The sequence below is a fragment of the Eucalyptus grandis genome, chromosome 4 (assembly GCF_016545825.1).
Source record: "Eucalyptus grandis isolate ANBG69807.140 chromosome 4, ASM1654582v1, whole genome shotgun sequence".
In the NCBI taxonomy this organism is placed as follows: domain Eukaryota; kingdom Viridiplantae; phylum Streptophyta; class Magnoliopsida; order Myrtales; family Myrtaceae; genus Eucalyptus; species Eucalyptus grandis.
The window spans coordinates 24,503,521-24,523,275 of record NC_052615.1 but is presented as its reverse complement, the minus strand read 5'-3'; the positions used below and the strand labels follow the sequence as shown (position 1 = coordinate 24,523,275).

At 38.2% G+C, this 19,755-nt stretch overlaps 1 protein-coding gene across 11 annotated transcripts; it reads right to left on the bottom strand.

The window, feature by feature from the left end:
* Positions 1 to 300: 300 nt before the first annotated feature.
* Positions 301 to 13,945, bottom strand: LOC104444542. Of its 11 annotated transcripts, none has more exons than XM_039311024.1 (20): positions 13,477 to 13,945; positions 12,196 to 12,475; positions 11,895 to 11,982; positions 11,720 to 11,797; positions 11,559 to 11,618; positions 11,351 to 11,455; positions 9,648 to 9,758; positions 9,268 to 9,309; positions 7,551 to 7,664; positions 7,257 to 7,465; positions 6,374 to 6,465; positions 6,195 to 6,301; positions 6,066 to 6,108; positions 5,859 to 5,950; positions 4,497 to 4,545; positions 3,591 to 3,664; positions 2,550 to 2,669; positions 2,116 to 2,201; positions 1,250 to 1,295; positions 301 to 597 (listed from the first exon to the last, which is right to left on the bottom strand). In XM_039311024.1, exons 2-20 carry the CDS (start codon positions 12,270 to 12,272, stop codon positions 565 to 567), a joined length of 1,626 nt encoding a protein of 541 aa, XP_039166958.1. In that variant the 5' UTR covers positions 12,273 to 12,475; positions 13,477 to 13,945; the 3' UTR covers positions 301 to 564. The 11 variants fall into 11 exon arrangements, with proteins under 11 accessions (XP_039166958.1, XP_039166960.1, XP_039166957.1 ...); XM_039311026.1 differs by having other exon boundaries at positions 6,374 to 6,455; positions 7,256 to 7,465; positions 12,196 to 12,456; XM_039311023.1 differs by having other exon boundaries at positions 12,196 to 12,456.
* Between the last annotated feature and the right edge of the window lie 5,810 nt (positions 13,946 to 19,755).

Sequence of the window (19,755 nt, the reverse complement as noted above, 5' to 3'; positions counted from 1 at the left end):
TGTTCGCGACCGGGCTTACGCTCTGTGCAAAGCATCAGATCTTCGAATGAGCTTCATGCAATGAGTAAATCACAACTTCATTTCCCACTTCTAGGCTCTAGCAACTAGTCTTATTCAATATCACGTCCTCCAATCAAGTTGCATTTCAGCTGTCAAACAAAAACATATATCGACCTCTAGTTTTTCGAGGCCTTTTCTTGAAGTTCAGTGACAAGTGAACTAGCCAAGTTCCACTCCACTAAATTTTTTATCCTGTAAGAGGAGTCTCTTAATGCAGCGTACAAAAACAAGACATTGCAATTTCAGGCAGCCCCGACCACGTGGAGTAGAGCTCATGTCAGAAGTTCTAGTCGCGGAAAGGAAGGAGGACATTGCTCACTGTCATCGATTAACGCAGGCCGTGTAGTGATGCCTACGGTAAAAAACATTACAGCCCGTAGAAGACAAAACAATTACAGCATGAATTATCAAAATCAAATTACAAGCCTCGACATCAAATCATTGTTTCTGAATTTCTATGGTGGGGGGAATTTTACTATTGACACTACGACCGACTCCCTAAGTCTATGCTCTTGCTTTTCTCTTGTCCTCCAGAGACTGCACATGGAAGACGTTGGAAAATCAGAGCAAATATGCTGGATTAAAAATAGAAAAACCAAAAGAACCAAAAAAAAAAAAAGGCAACATGCACAGTTAGTATCTTTTGCCTCTGTTGAACAGCTGCGTTTCTAAAATGCTTAATAAGTCATTGGGAAAGTTCACATTGTCTATCAAGCAAATGTCTAAGCAGCTTCTTTTCGACTCTGATAAGTATTTCCTAGTTACATGGTACAACAGATCGGAACTCTTCTCTTGAATATCATCCTTTTAACTTTGGTAGCCAATATTTGGGTGCAATAACTGCTGCATGGTTTTCACATGCACATGCTTTCATCACATGAAGAATGGAATTGGGTCTATGACTCTCATTGACGAGGATCTAATGTAAAGGTTGTGCAGGGGATTCACACAGTATCCAGAATGAAGAGGAACCCAGAGCCAATGAAATTAAAGTTTCCATATACCAATAAGCTTAAATCCATATCAAGCTTTACTGTAAAGCAAGTTGTCAAAATCACAAGCAGATCGAGGAAGCAGAAAAGAAGGCATTTAGAGCCAAATTTTACTAAAAAGAGCAGGAAGGGAAGCTCCTTTTTTATTTTATTTTTTTTCTCCTTCCTTCTAACGGTTGTTTGATGAGGAAAAGTACCTTGCTTTGGAACATTCTCATGGTCACCACAAGAGTGTCGCGCCTTCTACAAAAGTTACAGAAGAACATTATTTCAAGAATTGGCGGTACAATCTAGCTCCATCCAATACATGAAAGAGAACACAGGATAAATATGAAGTAGCAATGCTTCTGTTAAAAACATATAAACAGGTGAGATAACAAAAATCACAGGCCAATGAGTATCAAAACTTTGGAGAGATGAATTCACTTCTATAGGGAGAGGAATAAAACATGGTGGAACTTTATCCAGAGAAACTCAATTTGTCAAGACCTCATCACGCAGTATCCTGTTTGGGAATAATTATCGTTAACTATCCAGGATGGAAACCTGAAAACTTCGTTATTTTAAGTGGTTTGTGGCTCAAGGTCCAAAGCTTATCAATAGAAAAAGAAAAAGAAGCCATCACAATAGCTCAGTTGGCATGGGCAGTTAGCAGGAAAATTGCAGCAGGAAAATTATTAGTTTCTGCATTTGATGTAGAAGATTAACAAACATAACTATCACCAGGCAATAAATTAAGCATAGTGTAGGTGCAATCCACACTGGGGGTTTTGTTAGTCCAAAAGCCGAATTAGTGTCCTGGTTGTATTAGCAATGCAGTATCCTTGGCATAGAATTTACAGGCATAAATTACTTGCATCCCCTAAAATATTCTCACTTTACACAGGCTAATGGGGCCAAGGTTCTATTTCTCATATTTACCTTTGAGACCCTCACCAATAGAAGAAATAACAATTTAAAATGATAAATATTTCAGGGTAAGAAGAAACTTAACTATCAAAATATGGTGTAGCAAATGAACGCTAATGGTGACAATTAATATACACATCGAAATATGTATTACCGGACATTGTATGTGTTTATAGGATAGGTAGATCCATCTGAACAAGTCAAAACAAACTGCGTCGAGAGCCCAGAAGGAACTTTTATCTGCAATAGTAGTGTCATATAAGTTCCTCCATTTGAAGTATAACCCAAAAATGGTGTCTTTCATTGACTTCTATGCTAATGTGAAGAAATGCAGTGGAAAAATCTCTCATGAAAGCAAATCAAATCAACTTGGGCATATCTTCACCATATTAAGAAGTGGCACTTTTAAAAGGCAACGCATTTATCTTGTTAAGAAAGACTACTAAAAACTTTGCGGTAACCAAATTAGTGCAACATCATCAATGTTATAGAAGTATGAGTTCAATTATTATAACTTGTGCATGACCTAGTGTTCATTTAATGCATGTGCTGTCCAATATATGTTGAATTTACAAGCACTTCACTTACAGACGACTGATTTGAGAACTTCTCAGCAATTAATAAAGCCCCCGTTTCAATGATTTTGATCTCGTAGGCAGACCGTCCCAAAACTAAGGTAGCTGATTGCCAATTCTCAGAAGAATCAAGCTGCATATAGTTTAGATCAAGGACTGTCAAGAGTAGAACTTGCCACTAAAAAGAAAAAAACCAACAGCGCAAATAAACTAGGGCAGTTGGTTCCCTATTCTCAGAAGAATCAATTTGCTCATGTGATTCTCAAGTCTGATTATTGAGACAGCCTAGGTATACTTTAGGCATAATCCCTCAAAAACTTCAGCATAAGGTTAATTACGAGCATGTCCCTTTCAGAATTCATTCTAATTGAGGCTCACTATTATGGGACTCATTCTCCAAAACGCTTGGTATCAAAGCAACAGTACCATTGCTATAGAACTTCCCAATATGTTGGAAAATGCCAATTTGGATACAAAGTTCGATGTCTAGCAATACCAGCTCAGCATATGAGAGTTCACCAATTCGTAAAAAGCAAAGTCAGATAATTAAGTCAGCCGATTCTATCCAAGACTACAAGCTCAGACAAGCAAGTTGTGTCTAGCAGATCTAAGAGTTCTATATCTTTGACAAAACTTGCATTTTCATGCAAATTAACATTAACTAGGGAAAGGAAACCTAAGCTAATAACATCTTGGTTTTCCCCCATTTTTCTGAAGAGAGAAGTTCAACAATATGCATAAGATCAGTCTCCCTGCCAAGGAATCATCTTAGCAAAGGAGAGAGTGCATGGTTTAAAGTTCCTCTTAACATTACTTTAAAAGAGTATTTCAAGCTCTATTTTTCACTATCGGCTTCAGTGTATCCTTCCAATAGTCACTCAGTCTAGGGGCAGGGCTAAGGATGTGAAATCAAGGGTTCAAAAATCCCATGACCTCAACCACATAAGTAAGCATCACAGCAGGCAATAGTAAACATACTAGAGTAAGAAACAGAAATCAGTGCAACAGTAAAACAAAACGGGTAACATTTACAGCAAAGCCAACCACAACTTACCAGCATTATTACAATTTTAAACATGGCCTGACCACTAGAAAGATATGTATCAATCTCCATTTGCATTTCTGGATCTGCAATGAAGCTAATCCATAAGCCATGACAAAGCATGCACTTCAAGAAAAAATTTGTTAAGCAAGCTAGAACATGCTAACAGCATTAATTAATCTGGTACTCCATAGACTCTGTACTACCAAATAAAGATGCAATAATTACACAAGAAACAATCATGCATATAAGAAAGATTAGAAAACCTTGGTGGTCTGAAACAAAGATACACACAATAAAAGTCATAGAATAAGCATTACAGGTCATGCCTACGCCTTCAAAGAAGAATCAGGGAACATGCGCGCAGTCAATGATATTAGGTCCAATATACTTCTTTGACAAAGAAATATTTGCATAGCAATGAATAAATTTCTTACAAGGTCCACATTGGGGCAATCAGTCCATTTTCCTTGAGGCCAAATTGAAAATCGTGCCCAACGTAAGTTGTGTCCTATTCTTGAAAAAATATAGAAGACTACATGTTGTCTAATCATTAGTTGGAAAAAGGAAATGCTGAGGCATACCAGAAAGCATTCCAGAAGAATAAGCATGAAAGGTTCTTCCTATTTAGAGAATTTTACAACAAAAAGTAACCACAGAGCTTCTGAAGATTGGAACTCATCTAATCAATTCTTAAAAGATCTATGATTCCCTTTTATTCTGGATGGTTTTACAGTTTTCCTTTTTCAAATCCAAGGGCTGCAAACACCCCACATACAAGATCATTTTCAAGGTCCCACTCATATCAATGAATATAATGCTTGCTTAGTACTGAAAGACTTTTGCTAGAGCCACTTTATCGACGTGTCAATATAAGTACTGAATCTTTGCAAATCCACCGTTTGTTTAAGTACTTACCACATTTTATTTTATTCTGGTCGTTAGCAAAAAGCCTCACGATGTCCCCCTGTGTACAAGTTACGCACAATAATTAGTACAATGCTTAATCGAACATGCAATAGACTAAGCAACACTTCTAATGAATCATTCCTCCAGATGTAGAAAAACTCTACAATACGAGGTAAAAAAGGCTTTCGAACAAAAGCAGTATATGGAGAAAAGGCAGTTGGTGCAACCAAGTCGTGGTAGGTTATGTGCCATTGTAGCACAAAGCCAAATATTTATCTATATTATGGTGGATGCGAACTTAAAGAGAGACACTACCTAAGGCTGCTTCCAGAATTAACTCCTTAGTTTAGACATCATGTATGAAAATCGATAAGTTATTCTGTGATAACACAATGAATCTAAGATGAGCATGTAAAAACTGCAGATGGACAAGAATGGAAGGTTGTTCACAAAAACAACAGCAGACAAAACTGATGTAACTTTGGCTCTCCCTATTTGACAATGATGAGAAAGTCCACCTAAGGTAGTTGAACCCAGAAGACTACAAAGGTAGATGAACCCCGAAGACTAGAAGAATTTCTTTGATCCACAATTTTTTCAGGGTACTTGTGAGCTCAACCCCGAACATCATCTCTCATTGAGGGTAAGTGGTTAACAATTAGCCATACTAGGTGTAGAATTGAGTTGGAAGAGATAAGAGTTGTCAAATCCAACCAGATTTCAAAATGAAGAAAGGGGCCTGAAAGAGAAATCTTTCCTGTCTAAAAGATATTTAAGCAGATCTCAAGGAGAGATCTGCAAGTAATATGATGGTAACTTAGGCGACCATATCCCACCATCCCATAGATCCAGAATGGTCTCTTCAAGTAAGGAAGCAAGATATGACATTGCTCTATTGCAACAATATAGGCAACCACTGCAGTACCCACTTATAATGGTCTCACCGCTAATAATTCTTCTTAATTAGACGTGCCGAGGTTTGGGTTATGCGTACAAAGTTTATTACATGATCCTTGAGCTGATAAAAATTGATGCTCAAATTAGCAACCTACAGAGTGCTAGTCTTGATCTAGACAAGTACACTACAGGTACTTGTAAAATATAAGAACAATTCCTTGAAAGTGTGAATCATGAAATGGAAAGTCCCTTGACATGATTAGCAACTTTCTACTGCTGGCTGAGTCAAAACATACTAGTCCATGAAATCACAAAGAATACTACAAAGAAAAAGTATTTCGCAACTAAAACTATCTTTCTATCATCTTTGCAGATACTTGAACCTATGGGCTTCATATTGACTCTTGCTAGTCTAAATTGTAGCGCATGATAGAACCGGTAAGTGTAAATATACATTCAGAGGAGGGAGAATACCTGGCGGCCTTGGTCATCCATTGGTATGCATTCAACAGCAATAAGCTTGTCAACGTCATCAGCAGTAACAATATATTCTGGATTTGTTGCACCTGAGTCGGTAAGCCCAAAGAAAGTTAACACAAAAGCTCCATAGAGAATTAACAAGGACTTTTGTTCATTGGCCAAGAAATTTCCCACAAATGAAGACTTCGTCACACCACTTACCCTCAATGTACTGCGTAGTACCATCGGGAAGATGACGGACCCACTGATTTTGACAACAATGACAAGACCAACTTTAGCTTTCCAAACATGTACAGCAGGTGAAAGAAAGTACATAAGCTAGAGTATCACCTGAAACATACAAAGTGAAGTTCCACGAACAGGATATCCGCACCCAAGAAGTTGGTTGCCTGGTGTAGCTTCACCAACAATCTGAAAACCATCTATACCCGGTCCCCCTGAATTGAACCAAGGCACATGAGAATAAATCAGAAATCCTTTACTAGTTGTATATATGAGAATGTACACACCTTGAGAAGCACTGGAAGCAACACTGTCATCATTGTTAGGAGTTCGAGATGCTATTGCCTCCATCAGTATTCTATCTGAAGACTCTGAAGACCTACAAGGAATTGGTCCAACAACTGGGATGTTACATTGAAGGATATGTCTGTAACGAGAGAAATCTTGCTCAAAGAAAAGTCTTGCTCTAATTAAAGACATCAGGATAAACTTCTTTCTGTAATAACATATATGTTCCATAGAACTTAATCTCAACTCAAGCACCAATTTCAATGATACGCATCACACTAACTCACTGCATGTTTAGGTAACGGATTTATGGAACTTATAGGATCATGCACCAAGTCTCAAACAGTCCATGCTGATCTAATTTTACTGCCACGAACCTTTTTGTTTTTTAGTCTGTTACTGCCACAAACTTAAACAGGTGAAGTTTGGCAGGAGCTGTAGAAGAAAATTCTTTGAGACAATTAAAGGGATAAGATGTAGGAAAAGTAAAAGCATAATAATACACAATGCAATCTGCTACATATACTAACACCCTGGCTACAATAGTTGAGTGCGCTTTTACAGCCAATAAAGAGATGAAAAGAACAAATTTGAACATCAAGGTCCTATATAACAATAAAAGAAAGAAGAAAATAATCAACCAATAAAGATCATGAATTGGTTTTCTTAGGAACACTCAATAAATGGTCAAAGTGAAACTTTAAGCTCCTCAAAATGCCACAGTTCCCCTATGGTCCATAAACCTTGTAGCACAAAACTATTATCTTCCTTTTATAGGCCTAGCGGAATGTCCAACATTAATATCTTTAATTCAATAAAAAAATGACCTCTACACCAACTTCTTAAAATGCCAACACGAAATAAAATGTGAAGAATGCCAACCTGCGTATATCGAATGCAAATTCTGCTGCATTATCAGTACCCAGTTGCTGGCTCATTGCCTGATCATATGTTAAGTTCTGCAAAGAGGTAGGTTGATTGTAATGCATGTATTTTGACAAGTTGTTCGTTAGTTCCAAAGCATTCCCATCTTTATATGTGTCTCGACCGGAAACACCCTGATGATTGCGCACAGAAGAGTGGGAATATAACTAGCAGACATAAGATTGCAGTTTGTACTTCAAAAGGCATTATTATAATGGGACATGGTACAAGTAGAATACATGCCGAAGTTACCATCGATGTTTGGGGAACTTGTCTTGTTGGCATGCCAGACCAATTATTGTCTTTAACATCCGAAGCATTCCCAATATTGATTCCCCCTGCATTTTCTGCTTCTCTAATTTTATCCTGTTTGGGAGATTCAAATCAGTGCAAAGGTAGCTAAGTACATGTCTTTAGGAATTTTCTCAGGTCCAATAGCACATAGGCAAAGTATCAACAAGACAAACCATGAAATCCAATACATTTTTCAAAACTCTAGCACAGATCTACTACTATATGTGAAAAAAGAATAGGCAACTCTATATTACTTGTGAACACTGTTAGCGGCATTAAAGGGAAAAGTGGTCTTCAGGGCTTTAGGGCTTATTTTATTGGTGATTACTTAATGTATATATAGACTTTTATTGAATAATGCAATACAATTTTCCCTTTACAAACACAAATGCCAATAACTCATATTTACACGGAGGAAGTACTACGAATTGAAAGAAGTTACCAGATACTTATGAAATCACAGAACATGTCCATAAGCAATTTTTAAACCTAGTAATATCTGAAGTAGTAAAATGCTCGTTTGATGCCAAGGAATGAAATGTCGCTACAGTTTGATGGTAAAATTCATTGTATGCACTGATAGCGAATTCCCCCAAGTTGAATAAGGAGGCCCTTAAATCCCTCCTATTAGTTTCATTGAATACATAAGTACATTGCCAGCGACCGTATATCTGCAATGGTAATCTAGAGAAAAGTAGTTCAATTTTCAGTTTAAGAGATGGCTCGTTCATTCACATCAGTTTCATTCCTTGTATCTATTGATTAGCTTTTATTTAACATGGGAGGGATCTACAATACAACCAGATATAAAATACTGATCTCATGATCATGCACTTCTGCTTGCTAAGGCTTCAAGTGAGGACCAATTTAAAGTATTACGCAATTCTATAGTAATTGTTAGAAGTATTAATTTCCAATTTTATTTTCTTCTATCACTTGACCATAATATAAATCACGTGACTCGATGATCATGTACTCATGCCCATTAAACCTTCACAAGATAGAACTCCTTCAAAGCATGACACGATTCTAAAACTTCAATGGTTGTTTAAATTTGATTTGCTTTTACCATTTGACCACAATACATATTATGTATGCTCATGATCATATGCTTATTATGCTCACAAGCAATGCAAGAAAAAGCCGCCTTTAAACTACTACATTATTAGGAAATTTTAAAAATCTTTTAGAAGCTCTAATTTTAATTTGAAGTTTGATCTAAATTTAATCGTAACCTTTTGCAAGAGGAAGAGACCCTCCATCTTAGGAAGCAACACATTTCACTTAAAGAGGAGAATGATACTTCATTAGGATTTTGTAGATATAGATATCAAAACTCAAGCAAGGTGGAATCACTAAGTAAATCAATCTTCTTTGCACAAGAATGAGGCCACACTAACTAAGCAAAGAGTGCTCAACAAGTCTGTATGTGACATACAACCCAAATGCATCATGGAACTCCAAAAAGTTTGATAAATAAGATTAACTGTTATTTATTGTGATATGTCTACATCATAACATTTGCCAGTAACCATTGTTAGCATAGTTAACATTGAAAGAAAAAGTACACAAACAGAGTAAAGAAGCACACAGATACAACTAGAATCCTACGTCAGAAGAGAGAGGAACGGAAGGATGGTAACGCAACAAACTAATGCAATGTTTGCAGGATTACCTCTGAAGTCCTAAGCTTCCACCTTAATTGATCATGCAAACGCTGTGGACAATTAGAAATGAAGGAAATGAAGAAATGCAGTAAGAGATACAAAAAATAGGTTATTTAACCAATAGATGAGAAACTTTTACTCAAATAATCCAATATTGATTCCTGCAGTCCTAAAAGAAATTATTAAATGGAGCCACATAAAACTTTACAGTGTCAACATTCTCTAACCAGATTACAGTCCATGGTTGACACAGCCTTCCATTGCAAAATTAATACCATACGTGAATTAATGCAACATTTTCCGAGTAATTTGAAAATTTTATATTTTAATTGTACTGGATAGCAATTTTAAATGCTTACAAGAATATCTAGAAGAAATATGCTTCTACCTTAATGTATGTGGATATGGCAGTGGCATTCAAGACTGGTGGCCATATGTCATATGAAGACAACAAACCAAGCATGGAAGACACAAACATGTATCTTTCATCCTCTGTTTCCTGGAGGAAAATCAAACTTGTAACTTACACGGCAAAAGCATTCTATTAAACACATATGCTAAAGAAACTGAACAAAAGAAGATTAAAAGCAACAAATCAGTGAAAAATATGACGCTTCACTAAATGCAAATAGCAAAGAGAGCAACGCTAGGATAATAATCAAAAAACAGTAGAAAATGCAAGCAAATTGGATAAATGATATTCCAGTAATATGAACGCTAAACAGATGTATCTGGTGGACAAATAAGATATAAATAAGAGAAGGATTACAAAGCCAAGTACACAGGAAGTGTTGAAGCTAAGAGAACAAAAAGCCGAACTACCAGATTTGACTGATATTTTTTGCACTCAACCGACATGATAATATTTTTCATCGTACACGACTATCTTTAAAATTGTCCTCTTAATTACATCGTCACCAAGCTTTTTGTAATGCAGGCATCCAGAGTCAGATGGAACATTTGTCAAGTATCAAGCTTAGTGCATTTACCCATCCCCTACACAAAGATCAGGAAACCACTATCCAACCACAGGGGTAGCAAACCAGTAATTACTATAGGTAGAGTTTGGAATCTCAGACTTTCTGCTTCTTAAGCAACCAGATACATGTCAACTGTGCCATGAAGACTAAAACAATACAAGAAAGATGTGATTATAGAGTGCAACACCAGCTTGACAACCAATCTAAAGCAAGATTCTCTCAGTTTGCCCTGCTTGGTTCGTATGAACAAGTTGGCAGTTCTCGGATTAAAATATTAACTAGACCAAAGATTTCATTCTATTTTGGTCCTCTCTTCTACTAGAAAAAATCAAACGTTCATCCCCACAACCAACAATGTAACAATGGAGCATCCTTGCTCATATATACTAGGCTCAGCAGCGTTCTTAATGGCTATCAGACTGAATTACTAAAGGACAATTAGTCTGACCTCTAATAGGTAGGAATGTCTATGATACCTACCTCAAAAACAACCTTTTAGCGGAACTTCATGAAGCTTTCACTCATTGAGCTTGCTGATTAAAGAGCTAGCCTTCGTATGTAGACCGTCCTAAGAATGTAAAATGGCAACGTTGCTTGTGGAAGAGTGAAGACAGTTTCAGTTAGAGATCCTAAGGAGCCTATGAACGTCTAGAAAGTGATAAGGACACCTCATTCAAATCTTCCCACCTCAGCGGAAGTATTGTTAGGTCAACAGGGTTACTAGGCTTATTTTTGACAAACTGACAAACACAATGGTCATTGCAGAACACCACAAGCCATGATAGCACTATTCTTCTGTATCAATGTATAACCAAGTTAATACCAGCTGTGGCTCCACCAAAATTATTGAAACTCACAGCACGTAATTTAACTAAACTTCCATCCCAATTTTCTAGTTGCGCTATTTAGCTAGCAATGTCATACACAACTAAATTCAACTCCGCTTGTGATTCACAACTTTAAAGATATCAATTAAGGACCCAAACCCCCACAAGAACCTCGACGGACTCATATACAAACGAGTTCTGACCGCATTCTAGAGGAAAATGAAAAGTAACAATAATAATCAGGGCAATTAGGAGCTTTCTGAGGATAAGGAACTGCAGTTTACCTTCAGTTCATGAGCTAATTTTAGATTTTGCTCCAGATCACCTTTCCTACGGGCCAGTTCACTTGAGGCATAGGCAGTGGCTTCATTTTGCTTTTCATCGATTGCCTATAAAACCAAACGGAATCGTGTCAGCACTCAGAAAGAACTTTGTGATTTTATTTTCTGAGCTCTATTCTGACGTATATCATGCAACAGGAGAAAGACAGACCAGTCTTATGTCCGCAAATTTCTTCTCTAAGGCATATTTTTCACTCAAGAGCTTCATTTCCTGATACCATAATGATCAAATCGTGGCAAGTTAGAGATACTAGAGAACACTGCTAGATTAATGATCCATAGATAGGCTTCTGACAGAAATAAGCAGTATACATTCACGTAAGCTGCGGCAATTTGTTCGCGAAGAGTCTGGATCTCCCTTTCTTGTGCCCTAGCTCGGGCATAAAGTTCCTACTTTGAAAACAAAGATTAAAAGGACGAGGTTAACTGAAACAACAATGCTAGATGCAAAAGTTCAGGAAAAGAAATGGACACAAAACAGTGGTACCATAGTCTCTGGGTCTGGGTCGTGTGAATGATCAATCTTGCCATCTCCATTGGAAATCTTTTCGTGGGAATGTTTTTCGAGGCCACCTCTATGAAAAAGTTAAAAAAAAAAAAATTTGCATAATTCAATTTAGTAGATAGTTAATTATGTATCTCATGGCATCACTGACCGAAGTTACAGCTGAACAGAAAAGAAAGCTATAAGTGATTTGATGCATCTGAAAAAAAAAAAAAAATCTTTAAGCAATAAAGTTGCAGACACTAAAGTTGCAGAAACACTACTTCTGACAAAGAATTATAACCTGCTTAAAGCACCAGATTGTTGGCTGCCAAGACCATCGCCACTATGCCCATTTCTTGAGCTTCTATTGGCAGACATCACACTGCTGATTCTTTATCCTCTTCAGCATAAATTATGCCAGCATTACAGCTAAAAACTTCCATTGTTAACAATCCTAATTTGCATCTTAGTGCATTTCAAGCTTCACCCCCTATGTTGCTTCCAAGGATTTGATCAACTTTCCTTTGATAGCTGTGAGCTCCAGAATGCTGGAAGAAGCTATCTACGAGAACAAAGAAGGCCTGCAATTAGCATCAAAGTCAAAAAAGAAATCTTAACGTACAAAATAGAAATGATAACCAGAGATAGTGCGTATTGCTTTTCAGTTGTTGAACAAATTAACAGATAAGCAATCTTCTTATGCAGTCCACTTTCCACACAAACCACACAGGCATAATATCAAGAATCGGTCATTTTCATACCCAAGTGCTAACCTTCGACGGCCATTGAAGGACCTATAATCGGACTTGTAACACCAATAATCATTACTCACGGAACAAAAGGCAAGAATAAAAGGTATAGGCAGCTAAAAAGAGTAAGCACGTGACTAAGCAAGTTTGCTACACCAAACAGGCTTTTCCTGCTAACTGGGGGTGGCTACATGAAGAACAAGTAGGATAACGGAAAAGAATCCAACTTTGAGAAAAGAAGAACATCGACTGCAGTCTAATTATTCGAATTCCAGTCGTCACCCGCAAAAGTAACAACATGCAAGTTTTTGCCGTTAATAAGAAGGCCGATAACGTAATTCAGCCTCTGCCGAAAACCCAAGACTATGTAGACCGGCAGTCTTAACAGCAAATATGCAAACCAACGCACCAGTTCCTCCAAAAACAAAAAAACATAACAGGTCAAGCCACGGATTACACCAAAGTAGAACTTTTCAATTCGAGAGGAATCGCGCAATAACCGCACGTATCGCCAAAGTTCCACCGGCACAAAATGAATCAAAGAACCCCGCAAAGTCAAGCAGAGGAAGGAAAGCGTCCTGTCGGGGCAAGGGAGGCCGTGCCTCTTGAACGCGTAGATGACGGACTACGAACGCGACGACGGCGACGACGGCGACTGCTTCAGGAGCTCACGCGCGCATCAAGCAATGCAAAAAACACGGAGGAACGCGCGCGAAGTGAATTCAGCTAGCGACTGAGCTCAAGCAGCTGGCGCAATGCTTCAGCTCCGCCGCCTCCGCCGCCGCCGCCGCCGGGGGGAGAGAGAGCGAGAGAGAGCAAAGCCAGCGACTAACCGTCCGACGACGACGGAAGCGACCGAAGGGCGCGCACCGCGATTAGCAACGCCTCCGAGCTCCACGGACTAGATCGAGCAGAGATACGATCGCCACCTGCCCGAACAACGAGCGAGTCCTCGACGCGAAGCCGAAGCCGAAGCCGGAGTCTCGATTGATCGATCGATATCGATTGAGATATAGCGAGAGAGAGAGAGAGAGAGAGAGAGAGAGAGAATGCGGTGGGGACGCGGCGGTGGCCTGCGGCAGAAGGCGAAGACGATGACGAAGGCGAAGGCGAAGACGAAGACGAAGACGAAGACGAAGGAAGGAGGAGGAGGGAAGAAAGTCAAAGGAGGGGCGTGGAAACGTGGGGGAGGGAGTCGTGTCGCCCCTGCGATTCTGTTAGAAAAAAATGTCAAAGATTTGAGTGTGGAAAGGGCGGAGGAGGAGGAGGAGGGAGGAGGAGGATGGAACGCGAAAACGACGGTCGGCGTCCGTCGTCGCGACGGGAGCTTCTGCGGTCCTGCTTCGCCTTTCCCCCGTCCGGCCCCGGCCCCGCCCCTGCCCCCCGCGCGGGCCCCGCCGCCACCGGTCGTTTTCGGTCGAAACGGAGGAGCACGGCGCGCCAGGTGTCGCGCCGCGTCGTGGGGGTTCGGTGATTTTACCGATCTGCCACCGCAACGGAAATTTTACTCCGTCCGAGTCGAAATGGGGGAAAATTGTTCTTTGAAAAATGTTCTTTGAAAAATGTCCTTTTCTATTTTTATTTTTTTAAAATTATTTTTCAGTTTCGTGTTATATAAATCTACGTATTTGTTGGGTTGCTGCGTTCGATTTGATTATTCAATAATTTCACATAGCTTTTTTTTGTAAGGCGAAGGTGTGAACTGAAATGGAGGTGGCTTTTCCCGTGCAATGAAAATGTGTTTTGGTCAAGTTTAAATGAAGAGATATAAGTTAATTATGGTGTGGAAGGAAAGGTGTTAGGAAGCGAGGGGATTCACGGCCTCGCGTGGAAATAGGTGTTTCGATATTTTGGAAGGGCCGAATAAAGTCAAACAACCTTTTGTAGGATAGGTGCCTGAATTGAAATAAAGGTTACTTTCCCACACAACAGAAATGTGTCTTGGATAGTTTAAATGAAGAGATATAAGTCAATTATTGTGTGGAAGGGAAGGTGCTAGGAAGCGGGGGGGAATTCTTTCCTAAAGGGTTGGCCCCATGTGGAAATACGCATTTAGATATTTTTAAAGCAGCCGACTAACGTGATTAGATCACAAAGCATCTCCTATCGTTGAAGAGTTATTAGAGGAGTTTCAAAGTCGTCCCGATTGAAAAAATGATGATGGACATGAAGGGGTTAAGAGTGGTTCTTACCCCCCAAAATGGGTGTTGGGCCTAAAATTATTAGTTAGTTTTGAATTAAGATCATGATAATTCAGTGCGTGATTTGTAATGCGAGTTTTCGAAACTTTTATCGCTTCTGCTTTTATTTATTCGATCTTTGCATTTGATTTTATTATTCTCTAGTTTCAAATGACTTTTTTGTCAAATAGATGTATTAGCTTAAATGACGGTGGCTTTTCCATGCAGCAAAAGTATGTTTTGGCTAGTTTAATTAGGGAGATATAAGTCAATTATCATGTAGTAGGAAGGTTTTAGAAAGCGTAATTTTCCCCTAAAGGGTCGGCCCTCCATGGAAATAGGTGTTTCGACATCTTGGAGACGGCTGACTAACGTGATAAGATCATAAAGTCTCTCCTCTCATTAAAAAGCCACTAAACTTCATAGTCGTCCTGATTGTCCCCAAAGTAGGTACTTGGCTTGAAATTTTAGTTAGTCTTGAATTAAGATTATAATAATTCAGCATGGAATTTACAACTTCAGTTTTCAAACTCTTCATCAATCGGTCAAAATTAAATTATTTTTGCGGTAAGCCACTTGACTTGAAAGACGTAAGAAAAAAGGACGATGAAAAATATTAAATACAAAAATCTGACTCAGCAAGCTAATTATATAGAAGCCTAGACTTTTCATACCTATGTATAGACTACTGAATCAAATGCCCGGGACGATGGGAAGATACATTCCCTTTTAGCACGCTACACGTGTCTTCCGACCATTTGATTCAACCCTTTTTTCCGACAAGTCAAGCCATTGCCACTCCTCTATTTGCTTCCGAGTGAGGTTAGCGACCTTTGCATGGCTTCTTCCTCTTTTTACGCCGGTTTTTGCGGCCGAGCACGTGTTCTTGCTTCTTTTAGATGAGATACGCATGTTTCCAATAGGAAAGATGACTTCATCATTCCGACCCAAAAAGAAAAAAGAAGAAGAAGATGACTTCCTCATGCTAATTTTGTTACTTAGGTTACAACTTTTTGTACCCTTAAAAAGTTTTCGACAAATTAATTAATTGGAAGAGGTAAAAAAAGTAGGACTTGTGCTTAATTTTATTTCGTGATGAGAAAACTATCGTGACAAATGCCACTACTATAATCTTCTTATACAAATATGACAAGAGGGCAAATGTAATGAACACGTTGGGATGATAATGATTTAATTTACAATAGAAGTTTTGCGAACCTCAATATGGTTTGGGGCTAATTTATGCATAATATAAGCATCAAAATGGCAAGTTGATCTCAATATGGTGAAATTACTCGAAAGTGGTCTATTCTACCTAAAAAGGTAGTGAATTTCCATTATGTCTCAATCAATATTTGATTCACTTACGAAATCGGCCTTTGGATTGTTTTCAAGCTTATAAAAACTTCTCAACTTTAGCACTCAAGGATCATTTTTTGTACATTAGAAAATTTGGGACAAATTAATTAGCCGGGTAGAGGTGACCACACTCCCAACATAAGAGTATGGAAGTAGGAAATCAGAAGGGAAAAATTCATATTATTTATAGTGCAAAATCTTCTACAAATCAATATGAAGATAACAAATTAAATAGATTATCAATGAGTTGATCTTTTGGAGATCTTTTATTATTTCTTTTCCTTATAGATAAAATTATTATCTTTTATTTTTATCTTTCACTTTAACTATAGGTGGTATATATATTGTACAATATATCAATGAAAAGTAATGCTTCATTCACTCAATTTCTAAGTTTCTTTATGGTATCAAAGCCACACAAGGGCACACTGATCTTTTCTTGTAATCATGTCGCTTTCTTCTTCAAACCCGAGATTTCCATTTCCTTCAAACATCAATGTGGCAAATTTTGTTACGTTAAAGCTCAACGAAAACAACTTTTTACTTTGGGAGACACAAGTAGAATCTCTAATTGAAAGTCAAGACCTACTTGGTTTTCTTACCGGAGAGACCGTTGCACCAACGTAGACTTGAACATCAAAGATTGGAGAAAATACATTGTGATCTTTGGGAACCAAGCCCAATTCCTTCTATGTAAAAATTTCGATATTATGTGGTATTTACTGATAATTTCTCTCGATATTGTTGGTCGTATCCATTGAAGCGAAAGTCAGATTTCTATGAGATTTTCCTAACCTTTCAAAAATTAGTTGAAAATCAATTTGATAGCAAAAAAGAAAAAGAAAAAAAAAGTTTTTCAATCCGATGGAGGAGGTGAATTCATGCGCAATAATTTTCTCACGCATCTTTGTGAATGAGGCATACAACTACAACTTTTCGTTTGGGTATGCCAAAGCAAAAAGGTGTTGCTAAGAGGAAACATCGACATGTTATTCAACTCGGGCTTGCTATACTGTTTGAGGCCTCTATGCCATCAACTATGGGGTGGAAGCTTTTACAACAATGAATTATTCAATAAATCAGCTTCCTTCAACTGCTCTTGGCAACCAGAGTTCATACTCGATCTTATTCAAGAAGGACCCTAATTACTCATTACTCCGAGTGTTTGGCTTTCATTGTTATCCATATTTACGCAATTACGCAATGAACAAATTCGACAAGCGCTCTTTGATGTGCGTATTTTTAGGATACAGTGAGAAGCACAAAGGATATCATTGTCTTCATCAATCTACTAGTCGTGTTTATATGTCTTTGACATATTGTTTTTTATGAGCATTATTTTCCTTTTGCTTCTTCTTCTCAGATTTCTGCTATGACTAAATGGGAGCTATTGCAATGGAATTTAATTGTAACTCCATCACAAACAAAAGTTTCTAGCCAACCTTGTCCAGAAGTTGATCAAAATGTTAGTTCACCAATAGATCTTGAATCTGTGAGCAAACGTGCATGTCTATTTGCTAAGATAGAACCGGATTCAAATGCTTCATCTACCACACCTTCTAATCATGTGCAACAATCAATAGAAGTGAATCTTTGGTTCAATCTCCATCTAAAACTTCCACATTCTCGGCGCATCCCATGGTTACACGCTCAAAATTGGGATCTTGAAGCCAAACCCGAGGTATGCCAATATAGCAGTATCATCTATCCCTCTCGAGCCATGCATTGTCCATTTAGCATTAAAACAACTTGGTTGGATAATTGCTATGCTTGAGGAGTTGGATGCTCTTGCAATCAATAAAACATAGGAACTTGTTCCCCGTCAACCCTCGATGAATGTAGTTGGATGTAAATGAGTATCCAAGACAAAGCTACATGTAGACAATTGAAAGCCCAACTTGTTGCAAAAGGGTTTCATCAAGAGAAAGGTGTTGACTTCTTAGAAACTTTTAGCCTGATAGTTAAACAAGCCACAATTCGCATTGTACTATTTGTTGCTACTGTTGAGAATTGGGAAATTCGCCAAGTAGATGTCAATAATGCCTTCGTACATGAAGATCTAGATGTTCCCGTCTATATGGAACAACCATCGGGCTTCCATGATTCATCTTATCCTGACCATGTTTGCTTACTCCAATGGGCGCTATATGGTCTCAAACAAGCTCCCAAGGCATGGTTTGACAAATTCAGCAATTTTCTTCTGAGTATGGATTCTTCTGTAGCACTATTGATCCATCATTATTTGTTTATTGTCATCATGGTCATACTATTGTTCTATTGCTCTACGTGGATGATAAAATCCTCACTGGTGATTCTTCATAATTGCTTAATCATCTTGTGTAGGCACTTGGTCAAGTGTTTTCCATGAAAGATCTTGGTGCTCTTCATTATTTCTTGGGCATTGAAGTCAATCGCTCCATTGATGGACTCTTTCTCTCTCAATATAAATATGCATTAGATCTTTTGAGTCGAGCATCAATGGCACAATGTAAATATTGCTACTCCACTAGCTACCAAGCAACCACCCCTAAAAAATGGTGGCAAGCCCTATGCTGATCCATCCCATTTTCACAGCATCGTAGGCGCTCTTCAGTACCTTATCCTTACTTGTGTGGATCTCTCACTTGCAATCAACATAGTTTGTCAATATATGCATACCCCAACTGTTGCTCCCTATCAGATGGTAAAGCGTATTCTGCGATATGTTCGTAGTACTTTACACCTTGGACTTCGCATTTTGTCTTGTAGTTTTCTCCATTTATTTGGCTTTGCTGATGCAGATTGGGCCGAGTGCAAAATCACCCGATGTTCTACTATTGGTTATTGTACTTTTCTTGGATCAAATTATATTTCATGGTGTGCCAAGAAACAAGTTACTATGGCCCACTCCACAACTGAAGCAGAATACCGAGCTCTTGCTTCCACAGCTGCCAAACTCACTTGGATTTCATACATACTACGTGACGTTGGGATCTACCAACATCAACCTTCGTTACTTTTCTCGGACAACATATCGCCACTACATCTCACAACGAATCCAGTTTTTCATGCTCAGACAAAGCATATTGAGATCAATTATTATTTTGTTCGGGAAAAGGTTGCTCTTGGCTCTATTGTAACACGCTATGTCATGCTTACTCACAAAATGCTGATATTTTCACCAAACCATGACTTGAGATATGTTAATCAAACTCAGTCTTTGGTCCTCCCCATTGACTGGTTTGAAGGGGAGTATTGAAGCAAGAAATCATAAGGGAAAAATTCAGATTATTTGTAGTGTAGAATCTTCTACAAATCAATATGAAGATAACAAATCTAATAGAATATCAACGAGTTGATCATTTGGAGATCTTTTGTGACTTGTTTTCCTTGTAGATAAAATCGTTATCTTTTATTTATATCTTTCACCATAATTATAGATGGTGATATCTCTCTATATATTGTACAACATATCAATGAAAAGTAATGCTTCATTCACTCAATTTCTGAGTTTCTTTATATAGGACATTGCCAAAAAGTATGACTCATTGTCATTTTAAGCCTAACAATGAATAGAATGGTTGTAACCAACCA